Here is a 14,316-nt window from a genome sequence, read left to right on the forward strand (position 1 = left end):
CTCGATGTTACTCTTTCATAGCACCTTTGAATTTATTGCAGGTCTACAATTCTTGTTGGTAGATGTGTTCTGGAATTAAGAACTTCAAAGATTTTATAAAAGTAAAAAAGTAAATAGAGTAAGTAAATACAAAAGCACATATATAAGCTGAACAACTTGTGTGGTGCCTAGGACAGGCCCCACGGGCAAATACATTAATATTTATGCAAAGCAATGCAATGACTAACTGTACATGGCCTTTCTTCAATTCACGTTAGATTTGGCACACAAGAGTTCAGGCATTTAGGCACTACACGTGTCACAAAAAACTTTCAGTTTCCAATCCTTTATGGAGTTTGGAACTTCATATAAGGGGTTGCAAATGTGCCTTAATTATCCAAGCTTAATTAGAAAACAACTGCTCTTTTGATAAGGTAAGATAAATCCTGGCAAATCCCTCACCTCCTCCACACGTGGCATCGCAATCTTCCCAGCCTGTGTGCGTCCACATGAAAAGGGGTTCGGGTGCTTTTGAGCTCTGATTCTCTGGAAGAGGGTCTGATGGGATAGTATATTCATAGTGGAGACCGTAATTCTGGTCCTGAAATAGCAGCACCTGTAATATAGGAAAGTGATCAAGGCAGCAGGGTTAAAGGAGAGCACAGACAATGTGAAGTATAATACCTAGGATACTGACACCTTAAAATGTTTACTGCATGGTGTGCATGCTCCTTTTATATGTAGAGTTGTGACATGATTACTGAAATCTTCAAAGTGACATACTTCTGCAAAGATTGGAGTTACACACTTACCTCTGAGCTAAAGACACCATGACAAACAGCCCACCTGCGTGAGGTCAGAGACACCAGGTCATTTTTTGTCAAGTCGATGAATGGACTAGGCAGTTTCCCAAAGTATGGTACATGTAGACAATGACTTTAGTAGAGGGGATAGGATTACCTGTCCTAGCTACCATCAAGATATAACCCACAATCTAACATCAAATGTAGCCCTTCCACTCACATAAAACAGCAAGATGGATAGTAAGTCCCTGTGTCGGTGGAGGAAGGGGATACAAGACTGTGCAAATCACTTCACTCCATAAGGGTAGAAAATGTCTAACTGACCAGAGGACAATAATATTTTTCCATGTTGCTTACTGTTAACTTTCAGTTTTGGCAAGATTGTTAATTTTCCTTTTGTAGTAAAGATCATTTCATTTGAAAAGAAACTGATGTTCAAATGAACTTTTAAAATAAATATTAACTTAATAATGGTACAGTTCTGTACACATATGTAAACAGTGCAATTAACCATGAAAAATATCTGAGAATGACTGAACTCTGGGCCCCACTGGACTAACCCATAGCAGGGACCATGTCTGTTTTGCTCTCCCCTGGTACCCAGCGCCAAGCTTAGGAGTGCATCATCATGGGCAAACAGATCTATTTTAAGTGAAAGAAAGAACGCCTATGTATGAGAATATACGTTCCTTTATAAATACATTTGCACAAAACATGTCAGACAACCCCATGGACTATATCACTTCTATGAATCTGAAGTTTTATGAAAGCAACCTATAGGATACAATATAATGCAAAAAACATATCTAAAATTTAAATTATGCTAAATTAGTCAGGACTTTGATATTAAACCTCTATCAAGGTACTTATAATGACGGATAATTCAGAGTTAACGCTCAATGTGAAAAACAGGACATGGGCACAGGGTTAATTTTCTTTGCTTCTTTAGCTCAATACTCTGTTCAATATACTCAACAGAAATGCTAAGATATATTTTAATACGTGGATTTGGGAACTAACATAATGGAATTGTAAATCAGCTCTATCAACAATAAAAATAATAGTTTTCAAATTCGCATATACATAACATACAGGGGTACTAATTCTAAATACATCCCAGTGCTTATTTTGGCCTTAAATATGTCATTTGATGTGGTCAGTTATAAGCAACCTCCAGCTAAATTAGTTAAAAAAGAGAGAGACAGAGATTGACTTATCTTGTTTATGGACATAACCAGACTATTACATAGTTTTTAAATTGATAAAAAGGACATAAATTATAGCTCTTTGCCAACTTCTTTAACTTAATGAAAACATGGCTATTTTTCCTTAAAAAACTACCTCTTCATTGATAGAACTTGAGATTGTCCTTGAATATCTAACGCCACTTCAAATAAAGACATTGGCTACAAAATCATTAGCTCTCTCTGAAACCATTCGCATTTGGCAGCAAATGTTTGCAAGAAGGAAAGTGTGACCGTGTTACAGTTGAGGGGTGCACACTGAAACATGGCAGCAAAAGGTACTGCTTTTCAAAAATTCAATACCGGCTTTCAATCTGTAATAGTCATTAAAGAAAAATATCTTAGAAGTGCAGTTTCCCTTGGATTACTGAAGAAATCCAGGTCACATAGATGCCTTCTTTCAGACATAGTTCACTGATTTTAATTATGCTTCATGCTTCCAGGAAAAACCTTGGTAATTACCAGTCAGATTAAGGATTCTGCAGCAAAGAGACTCCCCCGCCCAACCCTGAGGTCTCACATACTATTTAAAGATTTTGAATTCTAGGCTCAATAAAGAGCTCCTGTCCTGTTGCATAAAAAAATGTAGGTTACATTTGTATAAGGCAGGTCGCCTGATGGCCTTCTCTGCAACCCCATCCTTAAAAATATGTTTGCTGTTGATAACGTTGTTATTAGAAGTGACCCAATCATGGAAAGAGCCAGATGTTGGTCATACAATGTTTGTTTAGTCCTTTTTTTTTTCTCTCTCCAGATGGCACAAGGCACAGAGTGGAGTTTCCAATTCAAATTAAATGATAGGATCCAAAGGAACTGTGAGGAGCTGAAGAACACAATTATTGAAAGTGTGTGCACACTTATGATCCCACGTTGTCTGGCGTCAAGAACTTAGAGCTGAGCTTTCGATCGGGAGAGGCAGCATGAAAGACTGATTAACACCTGATTTATGCACAGCTGAGTAACTTACTGGGAGACACCGTGCACATTACTGAACTTTTTCATACTGAGTTTTTTTTTTTTTAATCTGTAAATTGGGTAATAATCATACATATGACACAGAGCTTCTGTGAGGACTGCATGCTGTAACGAATGCAAACTACTTGTGAACAGTATCTGACTCAGTGCTCAGTGAATGGGCTGTATTATCATTATGATGATGATCTGGAGCAGAAGATTCCCATGCATCTCACTCTGCTCCCTTCATCCCTGTTGGTCAGGCCCGCGACTGCAGTTCTATAAAAAACTGTGATCTGAAAATGTGGTCACTGGACCAGCAGTAGTCCCATCAGCTGGGAGCTGGTTAGAAATGCAGATCTCAGGTCCCTGGCAGACGAAAGGAATCAGAATGTGCATGTTAGCGAGAACCCTAGGTGATCTGCAGGCACATGAAAGCAGGAAAAGCAAACGGGCTGATACGTGATTTGAACTCTGGCTCCTCGACCAGCAACACAGATGTCTCCAATTGAAGACAAATTCAACTTGAATTGTGCGGCGATATTAAATAATGTGGCACACCACACTCCAAATAAACAGTCAGTTGATCGTGTTTTAGAGTTGTTTTTATGTGTGGACTTAAGGAGGTGTTGAAGTGTCTGAATTTCAGACTCTGCCACTAGGATAGAGAGCATGCCAGCTGTGCAGTCAGTGCTCAGGCTCCTGAGCCATTACCACTGACGGCAAAGATCAAGGTCAAAAAGAGCACGAGAACGAGCCACTAGCTTGGATGCAGAGCCTTACTGTTCCGCTTCCTTCCCTCCATTCTCTGTCCTGCCTCATACCTAGTCTTCTACTACATGGAAAAGAAAGGAATCATCCCAATGATTCAAACTTCTATAATTCTTTACAGGAATCAATTCACCTCGTAAGAAAACAGAAGAGGGTAATTGGAAGCATTGTGAGATATGCTTACCAAATCTTTTCCCGGGGAAGGTATCATTTTATCAAAGGCATTTTATGCAGATCCAGAAAATGCCCACTCCGTGGATTCTTGAAATGCTATGATCTGCCATGGTATAACACTGTCTATACGGACACCCACTCTTGTAAGTGATTCACTAAGACGCTGCTAGTAAAACTGCTCTTTTAGAAAAAACAGGCTCCTTATTGCCTGACAATTCACTTCTACTTTGAGTCTGTGAATTCCCTAAAACATCTAATTCTTATCGCAATAATTTCTGGTTTGGACCTCATGATTTAAAACACATTAAAATGAAAACCTAAAAACCCCCTTCTTAAATAATTTTGTATGTCGACCCGACAATTCAAACTTGGAAAAAGATTAGAGAAGGTAGAGTGGGAATGGCCTTTGACATAGAAAGTTGATTATGCAATGTTAGCAGCGGGTCCCCTCATACCAGGAGGTGTAAAGGTGACGTAGTAGGACCTTTGGCGGAGATCTTCTCCCAGAGGCCTCGTCTTACATAATGGACAGTAGTGCCTGCTAAGTTGAAAGCTCCCGAGTGTTCGATCTTCCAGTCACTATTAATGGACTGTTTTCCAGTGTCTCGTAGAGCTATAAAGAGGTTCGCAAATATGACAATTGAACAAGTTAGCATCATTAATCAATATCTACTTCACATGATTTCATTAAAAGCAGTTCATTCATTTCTAAACTAATGGGTTAACACTCCCCGGTGTAAAACGGGAGGCATCTCCTCTTCAGGAAAGTCCAGTGTCAGAACACGTGCCATAGGCTCTCCTTCCCTCCTGATGCTGTCTATCGCTACACAGCCACATTTATCTTTGCCTCTTCCAACCTCCTCTGGACATTTGAGACCTGTAACCCTTATTTTGGCCCATAATTCTTTATTCTTTAACAGATTGTTGTCTTAAGACTATGTGTGTCCAGGGGCACCTGGCTGGCTCAGTCGGGAGAGCACGTGACTTCTGATCTCGGGGTTGTGAGTTTGAGCTTCACTTTGGGTGCAGAGATTACCTAAAAATAAAAATGAAAAAAAAAAAAAAAAAAAGACTGTGTCTGTGTTGTCTGTGCAGTAATCCTATGAAGAATGTGAGGGCTGACACTACATCTTATACATGCTTTGTGTGTCCCATGCCACCTAAAAAAGTGATTTAAAGAAAGGTCATTACAAAGCATGTTAACAAATGGATCAGGATGACAAGGTTATACTCATGACAAAACAATTCAAACATAATATGCTGGTTTTACAAATAGAACTCAGGACCCTTGAACATCACGTTTGTGATTTGCTGTGTACAAGAATGGAAGATAAATGCTAATTCTCACCTATAAACAGCCATCATTTATACAGGATTTTACAGAATAACTTCGTTTACCTACATTAATTTTTCTTTCTTTTTTTCTTTGATCTGATTTCTGCTACTATTTAAGTAAGATTCGTGACAAGGAAATGAGATGTCATCATTAGCATTTTAAATTAAAGACTCCTTATTTTGTTTCAGATGATTTTATTTGTTTAATTTACACTGCCAGGCTCTTCCATATAACTGAATTCTCATTCTAAGAGACATCCACATGAAGATTAATTGAAAGCTTTTAGGTCATAATTCTATGAAAATGTTTTGAAAACTTAAGCCAATAAATCTTCCTAAATATCATTCAAGCCGATCTCCATTTATGAGTATTTGAAGGTTTCCCAGTTTTTATATTGTAAATAAGGCTCAGATAAATACACTGTGTACTAACTATATGTGTATCTGATTATTTCCCTTGGATAGATTCCCAGATTTGGAATTACAGAGCCAAATAAATGGAACATTTACAGATTGTGAGAAACAATTTCAAACATTTTCACAAAGGTTGCACCACTGGAGGCTTCCATAACAGTCACCGAGAGTGCCATTTTTGAATACCTTCTCGGAAGCAACTTTTTCATGTACAATATATACTCATGACTGAATAATTACTCATTAAACATCAGCGATAAAGTAGGAAATACTCAAAGTTTTGGGACCTCCCCAAATTAACAATTATAAATATGTTCTCTGGCTTTATGGAATTTATAGTCTAACTAGAATTCGCTGGAACTCACGTGGGAAGAATGAAAGAAGACTTATCTGAGAGACTTTATTTTCCGAGGCTGTAAGCCAGGGGTAAAGAGAAGCAGGAGAGAACATTCAGGACCGAGGGAGCTACAAATGGGAAGGTCTTAAAGGTCACAGCTTGGTGAGAATCAGGGAGCAAGTGTGCAGGACGCCAGATGTACTGAAGTGGATCATGATGAGATGAGGTTGGAGAGGTAAGGGACCACCAGATCTTATGGACCTTTTTCATATTTTAAGGGCTTTTTTTCCGAAAAAAAATACAAAGCTATGGAAGTTTTTGAACAATATTGTATAGAAATGGATCACATGTGGGGCAAATTTGGATTGCAAAGACAGGATACCATAGTAACCCAAAAGAAAGTACTGGTAGCTTGGATTCAGGTACTGGAGAAAAATATCAAGAGGCATTTAGGAGTGAAATTGATAAAATGGGATGATGACTTGTCAGGTGTGAAATTATGCAATGGGAAAGACTAGCAAAAGAACACGTGTGAGGAGAAATACCAGGAATTAAATTATGAACCATGTAGATTAAAAAATATATTGTTTAAGTACTACTGGAGATTCAGGTACTGGAGAAAAATATCAAGAGGCATTTAGGAGTGAAATTGATAAAATGGGATGATGACTTGTCAGGTACTGGATTCAGGTACTGGAGAAAAATATCAAGAGGCATTTAGGAGTGAAATGGATAAAATGGGATGATGACTTGTCAGGTGTGAAAGAAGTGTCAGGTATGATATGAGGCTTCTAGGATGAGAAAACAAGTGGGTTATGCAATGGGAAAGACTAGCAAAAGGACACGTGTGAGGAGAAATACCAGGAATTAAATTATGAACCATGTAGATTAAAAAATATATTGTTTAAGTACTACTGAGGTTAGGGATATTTTAAATTTGCTTAGTAGTCATTTGTGTTTTTAAATATAAATTAATAAAATAAATTATTAGTGATCTGTTACAGCGTTTCTGGTTCACCGAGGGATTTTTCTGGGGCTGATATTCTCATTATTATAAGTGACATATCAATAAAATTACTGAAATTTTACCTTATCAACCTTAATTTCTACCAAATAAGATCTCTGCCATGTACTGCACATAAAGCATAAGGTTTTAGATAAAATATTAAGCATACATATTTTCAGATTTATTAAAAATATGTAAGTATTCATTTTTAACTTGAAATTTAAACCTGAGGGGGTAATATGTTGACAGAAAACTTAACATTTTGCAAATAGCTATTACCATCTACAAATGGATATACTTCAGATAATGCTAAACTGATCAAAAAAGTGATTTTGCCTAAAAGGTAAATATTTCCTTGTATTTCTCTAAAATCTATTAAATGTTTTAAGAAAACTTTTTGGCATAGATTTGTAACTGTGGCGAGCGTGATTCCGTATTTTTTCTGTACTTCAACATATACTCAGGACACAATTATAAAGGAATATTTCCTGAAACTCTCTAAAAAAATGCCTTAAAAAAACCTTCTGGGTGTGGCTATAGTATAATGTTTAGATTCAATTGATGTTTCTGGAATTCGGCATCTCCCCCAAAATGGCACATACCCATGAAATCTCACATAATTTATAAGCTTCATAGCATATGAAGAATTGATACACTGAGTAAGCAATTTTCCTTATTCAATGTTTTTGCTTTTCATCCATTAATTTAAAAAATGTGTTTTTAGAAAGCCTGTTTCTGGCCATACCTTAATAAGTGGAACTGTACTGTCTCTCCCACTTTAAACAATGAGAAAACGGAACAGTGTACGAAACAACTGTTTTCAGACACTGGACAATAGCAAGAGAGAACTTAGGTCCCTAAGAGAAGAAGAACAAATGTGATCTCTAAAATTGCTTGACATTCTGCCTGAAGATATTCACCAGACCAAACCATGGGGAGGAGGAACTCAAGCAGAGCACAGATAATGGGGGCTTCAATGAGATGACGGTGAGAATGCAGAGAATGGAGTTCAAAATGCCTGAGGCATCTGGAATCTATTTTATGGATTACTGGAGAAGGGGGAGCTGCAGAGAGACAAGCTCTAAAAATCTGCAAAGGTGTTCCTCTGAGCCTATAGCTAAATACCAAGCTGCAAATAAGTGTGGTGAGATTTCTCAGGGCTGGGAAAAGAGCAACTACATCGGGTCTGGAAACTATACAATTCCTGGAGCTCGGGTAGGGCTGGAAGACATATGAGTTCTAGTCAATTAGAGGGGATAGATCCTACTGAATGTACAACAGAGACCTTAGGGGAGGACCTAAAAAAAAGTGCGCATTAGAAATAAGGTTGGATTAGTCTTGGAATAAAGGCTACTCTGGATTCACCCTAACAAACCTTTACAAAAGCTTCAAGAACTTAAGCTGATCTGCAATTAAACTAAGTGGCCAGAAAGATGAAGCTCAACAATGAATAAAAAGAAGAGCCATTCGGCACTCTCACATTAACAGTGTCCAGCAACCAACCAAAAAATTACTAGATACATGAAAAAGTCAGAAAATGTGACCCATAATCAGGGAAAAATCTGTCTATAAAACAAGACCCAGAAATAAGAGAGATGATGAAACCAGCAGACCAAGACTTTAAAAAAGCTATTAGGCATATGTTCAGGATGCACAAAAACTTAAAGAAAACCCTAGAATATTAAACAGAAAAGTGGAAACTCTAAGAAAATAAGCAAATCAAATTCCTCAGAATAGAAATATAAAATATCTGAAACAATAAATTCACTAAATGGGCTTAAGAGCAGATTAGACATTGCAAAATAACTCCGTGACCTTGACGAGAAGCTTGATAGACTAGAACTAAGTGGAATGCAGAGATAAAAATTAAGGTTGAAAAAATGATCAGAGCTGGGACACCTGGGTTGCTCAGTAGGTTAAGTGTCTGCCTTCAGCTCAGGTCATGTTCCCAGGGACTTGGGATAGAGCCCCGTGTCGGGCTTCCTGTTCAGTGGGGGGCCTGCTTCTCCCTTTCCCTGCTTGTACTCTCTCACTCTCTCTCTGTCAAATAAATAAATAAAACCTTTAAAAAAAATGAACAGAGCATCAGTGACCCACAGGAAATACCTGGTAGATTCATACATGTGTAGCTGAAATCCCAGAGAACAGGGGGTAGGCAAAAAAATTACTTGAAGACATAATGTCCCCAATTTTTCCAAAGTTGATGAAAACTATAAACTTATTATACTACCAACACAATGGAACCCAAGCAAGAAAAACACACAGAAAGCTCACCAACGCACATCATAATCAAACTGCTGGAATCCAATGATAGGGAGAATAATCTTAAATCCTAAAAAGGCACTTTTTTTTAAGGGGAAAAAAAGATTACAAATTTTTTGGATATACCATCAGAACTGATAGAGGCCTGAAGACAATGAAACATTACCTTTAAAGTGAAGAAAACAAGATAAAGCAAAACCAAACAAAATACAGAATTCTATATCCAGCAAAAATATCCTTCAGGTAGGGAGGAAAAATAAATACACTGTCAGTAAAACAAAATCTGGGAATTTTGCTGTCACAGAATTGCTCTGCAAGAAATGTTAAAGGATATTATTCAGGCTCAAAGAACATGGTTCCAGGTGGAAACCATGGTCTATGTCTATGTGAAGGCATGAAGAATGTTGGTACAAATACATAAGTATTTTTTTTTCATTAATAAGTTTTTTATAGGATGGTTGACTTTAAAGCAAAACTGATTACGATCTATTTTGGTGATTAAGGCATATATGAAAATAAAGTGACTATGTGAAATGTAGAAATAAAATACATAATAGCACAAAGGACGGGAATCAGGTAAAGGGAAATACACTTTTAAGGAACTTATATTACATGCAAAAGTGGTATGATATAATTTGAGACTGTAATAAGTTAAAAATGCATACTGTAAATCCTAAAGTGATCGTTAAAGATATAAAACAAGAGCTATACACAGCCAATAAGAAAACAGGAGATTAAGTGGAATGTTAAAAAAAAACCAAAACCCTCAGTCCATCAGAAGACAGAGACATAGTGAAAAAGGAATAAAAAGGAATGGAAAACAGAAAATAATTCAATATATCTGTAATTATATTATGTTTAAATGCATTAAGGATATTGGTTAAAAGAGAGAGACAGGCCAGAGGAGAAAAAAAGACCCCACTCTATTCAATTTAGAAGAATGTACTTTAAAAATAAAACATAGGTACGTTAAACCTAAAAGGATGAGAAAAATTAAGTGTGAGACACTAATCATAAAAAGGATGAATTGGCTGTATCAGTATCAGATAGCACGGACTTGAGGGCAAGGAATAGTTTCAGAGATAAAAAAAGAATTTTTAAAAATACCATTTAAATTTAAATTACTTTAAATGTAAAATTCTAAATGACATTTAAAACTTATTAAGTAAACCATACAATCCTAAGTGTGTAAGAGAGCATTAAAATGCATGAAGCAAAGCTGACATAACTGAAAGGAGACATGGACAAATCCACAACTTCAGTTGGAGAATTCAGTAGCTCTCTTTCCCTAATCTATAAAACAAGAAGAAAATCGACAGGAATACAGAAAATGCAAATCAAAGGAGCTAAGCGATATTTAGAGAAGAGTCAGCAATTACAGAATATAGCTTTTTAAAGTATAAATATAATTTTTTAAAAAAGATTTTATTTATTTATCTGACAGAGAGAGAGACAGCCAGTGAAAGAGGGAACACAGCAGGGGGAGTGGGAGAGGAAGAAGCAGGCTTCCAGTGGAGCAGGGAGCCAGCCCAATGTGGGGTTCGATCCCAACACTCTGGGATCATGCCCTGAGCCAAAGGCAGATGCCCAACAACTGAGCCACCCAGGCTCCCCAAAAGTATAAATATAATATTAACCAAATGGGCCATGGGCCATGAAACAAGTCTCAACTGAAATCACGCTCAGCAAATCCTCTTACCACACAGATTGAAACTAGAAATCAATAACAAAGTATCTATTAAAAAAATCTACAAGTATTTGGAAATTAAACAATACATTTATAAATAACCCATGGGTCAAAGTAGAAAATTACAATGGTAACCTGAAAATATTTTAAACTAAAATTGCAATATTCACCAATTGTCATATATAGCTAAAGCAGGGTTTAGATGGATAAATTGTCATATTAGCAAAGAAAAAAGGGCTAAAGTCAATTATCTGAGTTTCCACCTGAAAATGGTATAAAAATGACCAATCCAAAACTTAAGTAGGAAGAAAAAGAGCAGAAGTCAATTAAGTAGAAAGTAGAATAACAACAAAGGCAGTCAGTGACATCAAAAGTTGGTTATTTCAAAAGATCGAAAACTGATAAATTTCAGTTTGAGTAAGTAAAAAAGAAAGACACAAATTAACAATATGGGAAAGGAGTGAAGGAATATTGCTATAATGTTACAGACGTAGTATAATAGGAAAATTGATAAAAAACAAAAAACCTTTAAGGCAATAAATTTGATAAGGTAAGGGAAATGGCTTAATGCTTTGAAGACACTAATTACCAAATCTGACCAGAGAAGAACCTACCTGGGCAGTCATATACATACACACATATGAGTGTGTACACACGTGTGCACAGACACACACCAAAGAAATTCAGTTGGGATTTAAAAACCTTACAACAAAGAAAATACCAAGATTCAAACACTGAAGAAAACTTACCACCAGTTTTAACAAAATATATTATAAAACAGAAGAGGAGATCTCAGAGTTCTTTAAATGTACTAAAAATAATTTTTAAGGTAGATAATAAATATAAATACCTGTATTTGATTGTTTCCTTTATAAGTAATACATTAAGAATATTTATTGGTATCTATTAGACATTCAGGAATATTACATTTTCATATTTTAGAGACGAGTTTTTTAAAAAGATAAGTTTTTTTGCAAATATTTTTCTGACACTATGACTTGCCTTTTTATTTTCTTAATGGTGCCCTTTAATGAGCAATATTTTCACTTTTGATGAAATCACACACATTCATTTCTACGTGAAGGGGTTGGTATTTTTGCACATCTATTGTAAAGAAATTTTTGCCAGTCACAATGTCTTGAAGGTTTTCTCTTATTTTTTTTTAAGATTTTATTTGTTTATTTATTTATTTATTTGAGAGAGAGAGAGCACATGCGAGAGCATGTGAGTGCGGGGGGGAAGGGGCAGAGGGAGAGGGAGAGAGACTCTCAAACAGACTTTGGACTGAGCCTGGATCCCCATGTGGGAACTGGATCCCAAAATCTGAGATCATGACCTGAGCCGAAACCAAGAATGCCACTCACTCAACCGACTGGACCATACAGGTGCCCCTCTCTTATGTTGTTTTGCTAGAAGTTTTAGAGTTTTAGCTTTTTTGTGTAGATCTCCAATCCATTTTGAGTTAATTTTTGTGTATGATAAGAGGTAGGAGTTAAAGTTCAGTTTTTGCCCCTCACATAAATACCCAATTATTCCAGCATTATTTGTTTAAAGAATATCTTTTTCTGTGTTTCCTAAACACATTGGTTGGAAGTCAGTTCATGCCCATAATTATTTTTTAATTTCACTATGATGATTGATTTGTCAATTTTTCATTGTCAATTTTTGCTTAAAAGCTTTCAAGCTAAATTCCTGGGTTCATACAATTTTAAAATTAAAATGTCTTCATGATGAACTGAATTATTTTTTAAATTATTCCGTGACTTCTTTTTATCTCAAACAATGCATTTTCCCCTAAAGCGAGTTCTGACTTGGGCGCCTGGGTGACTCAGTTGTTTAAGCATCGGCCTTCAGCTCAGGTCATGATCTCAGGGTCCTGGGATTGAGTCCTGCATCAGGCTCCCCGCTCAGCAGGGAGTCTGCTTCTCCCTCTGCTCCTCCCCCAGCTTGCACATGTAAGCTCTTTCTCTTTCTCAAAAATTTTTTAAAAATCTTTAAAAAAAAAGTGAGTTCTGACTTATATTACAATGACTCTATCACAATTCTGTGGTTTGTATTTTTTCTAGTATAGTTTTCCATTCTTTGATTTTCAGTTTTTCTGAATCTTACATGAATACCATATATTTGAATTACTTTTAAAATCCAGTCTGCTAATTTTTGTCTTTTAACTAGAGATTTTAGTTTTTAAATGTTTAAGATTGCTGGTATGTTTTATTTATACCATCTTATTTTATGCTTTCTTTTTTCCTTTTTGCTGTATATTTCTGTTACTTTTCTCCTAATCTTGTAGTCGATTTGAGTTTTTAAAATTTAATTTTAAAATTTGTATTTGGTTATTTGAATATGTTTTTAGTCAGTTTTGTTTATTCTTATTTTTAAATCCCTTTCTCATATTTTAAAACTGTACTATTTTTGTAGTTTCTATATGATCCAAATACATACCTGATTCTGCTCTCCCTTATTTTTACTGTGGCTATTCCCTTTTATGTTTCCTGAACTTTTTTTTGCTACAAAATTATACTTGTTGACCCTTATAAAATTCCTCTGAGGTCTGGTTTGAAGGTGCATTACTTCAAGAAGGATTTGCATTTGCACATACCAGCCACCTTGGTAACTTCATTAAAATAAATGTCTCGGAGTTTTGGACTTCCTAGTTGGAAAAGCATTTGCTTTGGGTTTGGAATCTTCAAGGAAGTTCATTTTCTACTTCCACTCACTACCAAAACTAATACAGACATATTTCCTTTTCCCTCTCCTTTTATGGTGCAAATGCATTTCCATGTCTCCTTCACACTGAACTTGTAGTCCTTCAGGGTCCTGCTTTATGTAGGTGTCTCCTGTTCAAGCCTCTACTTTGAAAGCCTCAGGCTTTGTTTTCTGTCCACGGTCTGCCTTGGTACTCAAAATCTAAGCTGGTCACCAGGTTTAAGCATAAGTGAGGTTTCGCTCAGCCTGATACTCTGGCTTCCTGTACTCACTTTGTTTTTGGCATGTGAGGGTTCCTTAATTTCTTTTCAGTTTAGAGGTAACTTTAAAATGTGTTTTTTTTCTTCCTCTCATATAATTTGCTCAACATTTTAAATTGTTCTTAGTGAAAAGTTTTCCCATAGCGGTTTGCATGCAAAACTGCAGGCAAGGTAAGTGGACCCATATGACCTTTATTTTTTAGACTTTAAAAGTCCTAAGCTATAATGATTTTGTAAAGATATAACATATAGCCCATCTGAACTCCAGTCCATTTTAGACTTTCTCATTAATTTTTAACAAAACAATTGAGCCATGATACTCAGAGATACAGATAAAAATTACATATGGGAATACAAGTCAGAGAGTAATGAAAAAGAATAATT

The 14,316-nt window shown here is 36.1% G+C and overlaps 1 protein-coding gene across 1 annotated transcript in view; it reads right to left on the minus strand.

The window, feature by feature from the left end:
• ADAMTS19 (ADAM metallopeptidase with thrombospondin type 1 motif 19) overlaps window positions 1-14,316 on the minus strand; it is a 222,990-nt gene that overhangs the window by 40,067 nt on the left and 168,607 nt on the right. The window contains exons 17-18 of the mRNA XM_040622512.1: window positions 4,381-4,538; window positions 442-595 (exon numbers count right to left, since the gene is read on the minus strand). Coding sequence (XP_040478446.1) covers window positions 442-595; window positions 4,381-4,538 — 312 coding nt within the window. The remainder of the gene's footprint in view (window positions 1-441; window positions 596-4,380; window positions 4,539-14,316) is intronic.

The sequence above is a fragment of the Ursus maritimus genome, unplaced genomic scaffold (assembly GCF_017311325.1).
Source record: "Ursus maritimus isolate PB19 unplaced genomic scaffold, ASM1731132v1 scaffold_5, whole genome shotgun sequence".
Lineage (NCBI taxonomy): Eukaryota > Metazoa > Chordata > Mammalia > Carnivora > Ursidae > Ursus > Ursus maritimus.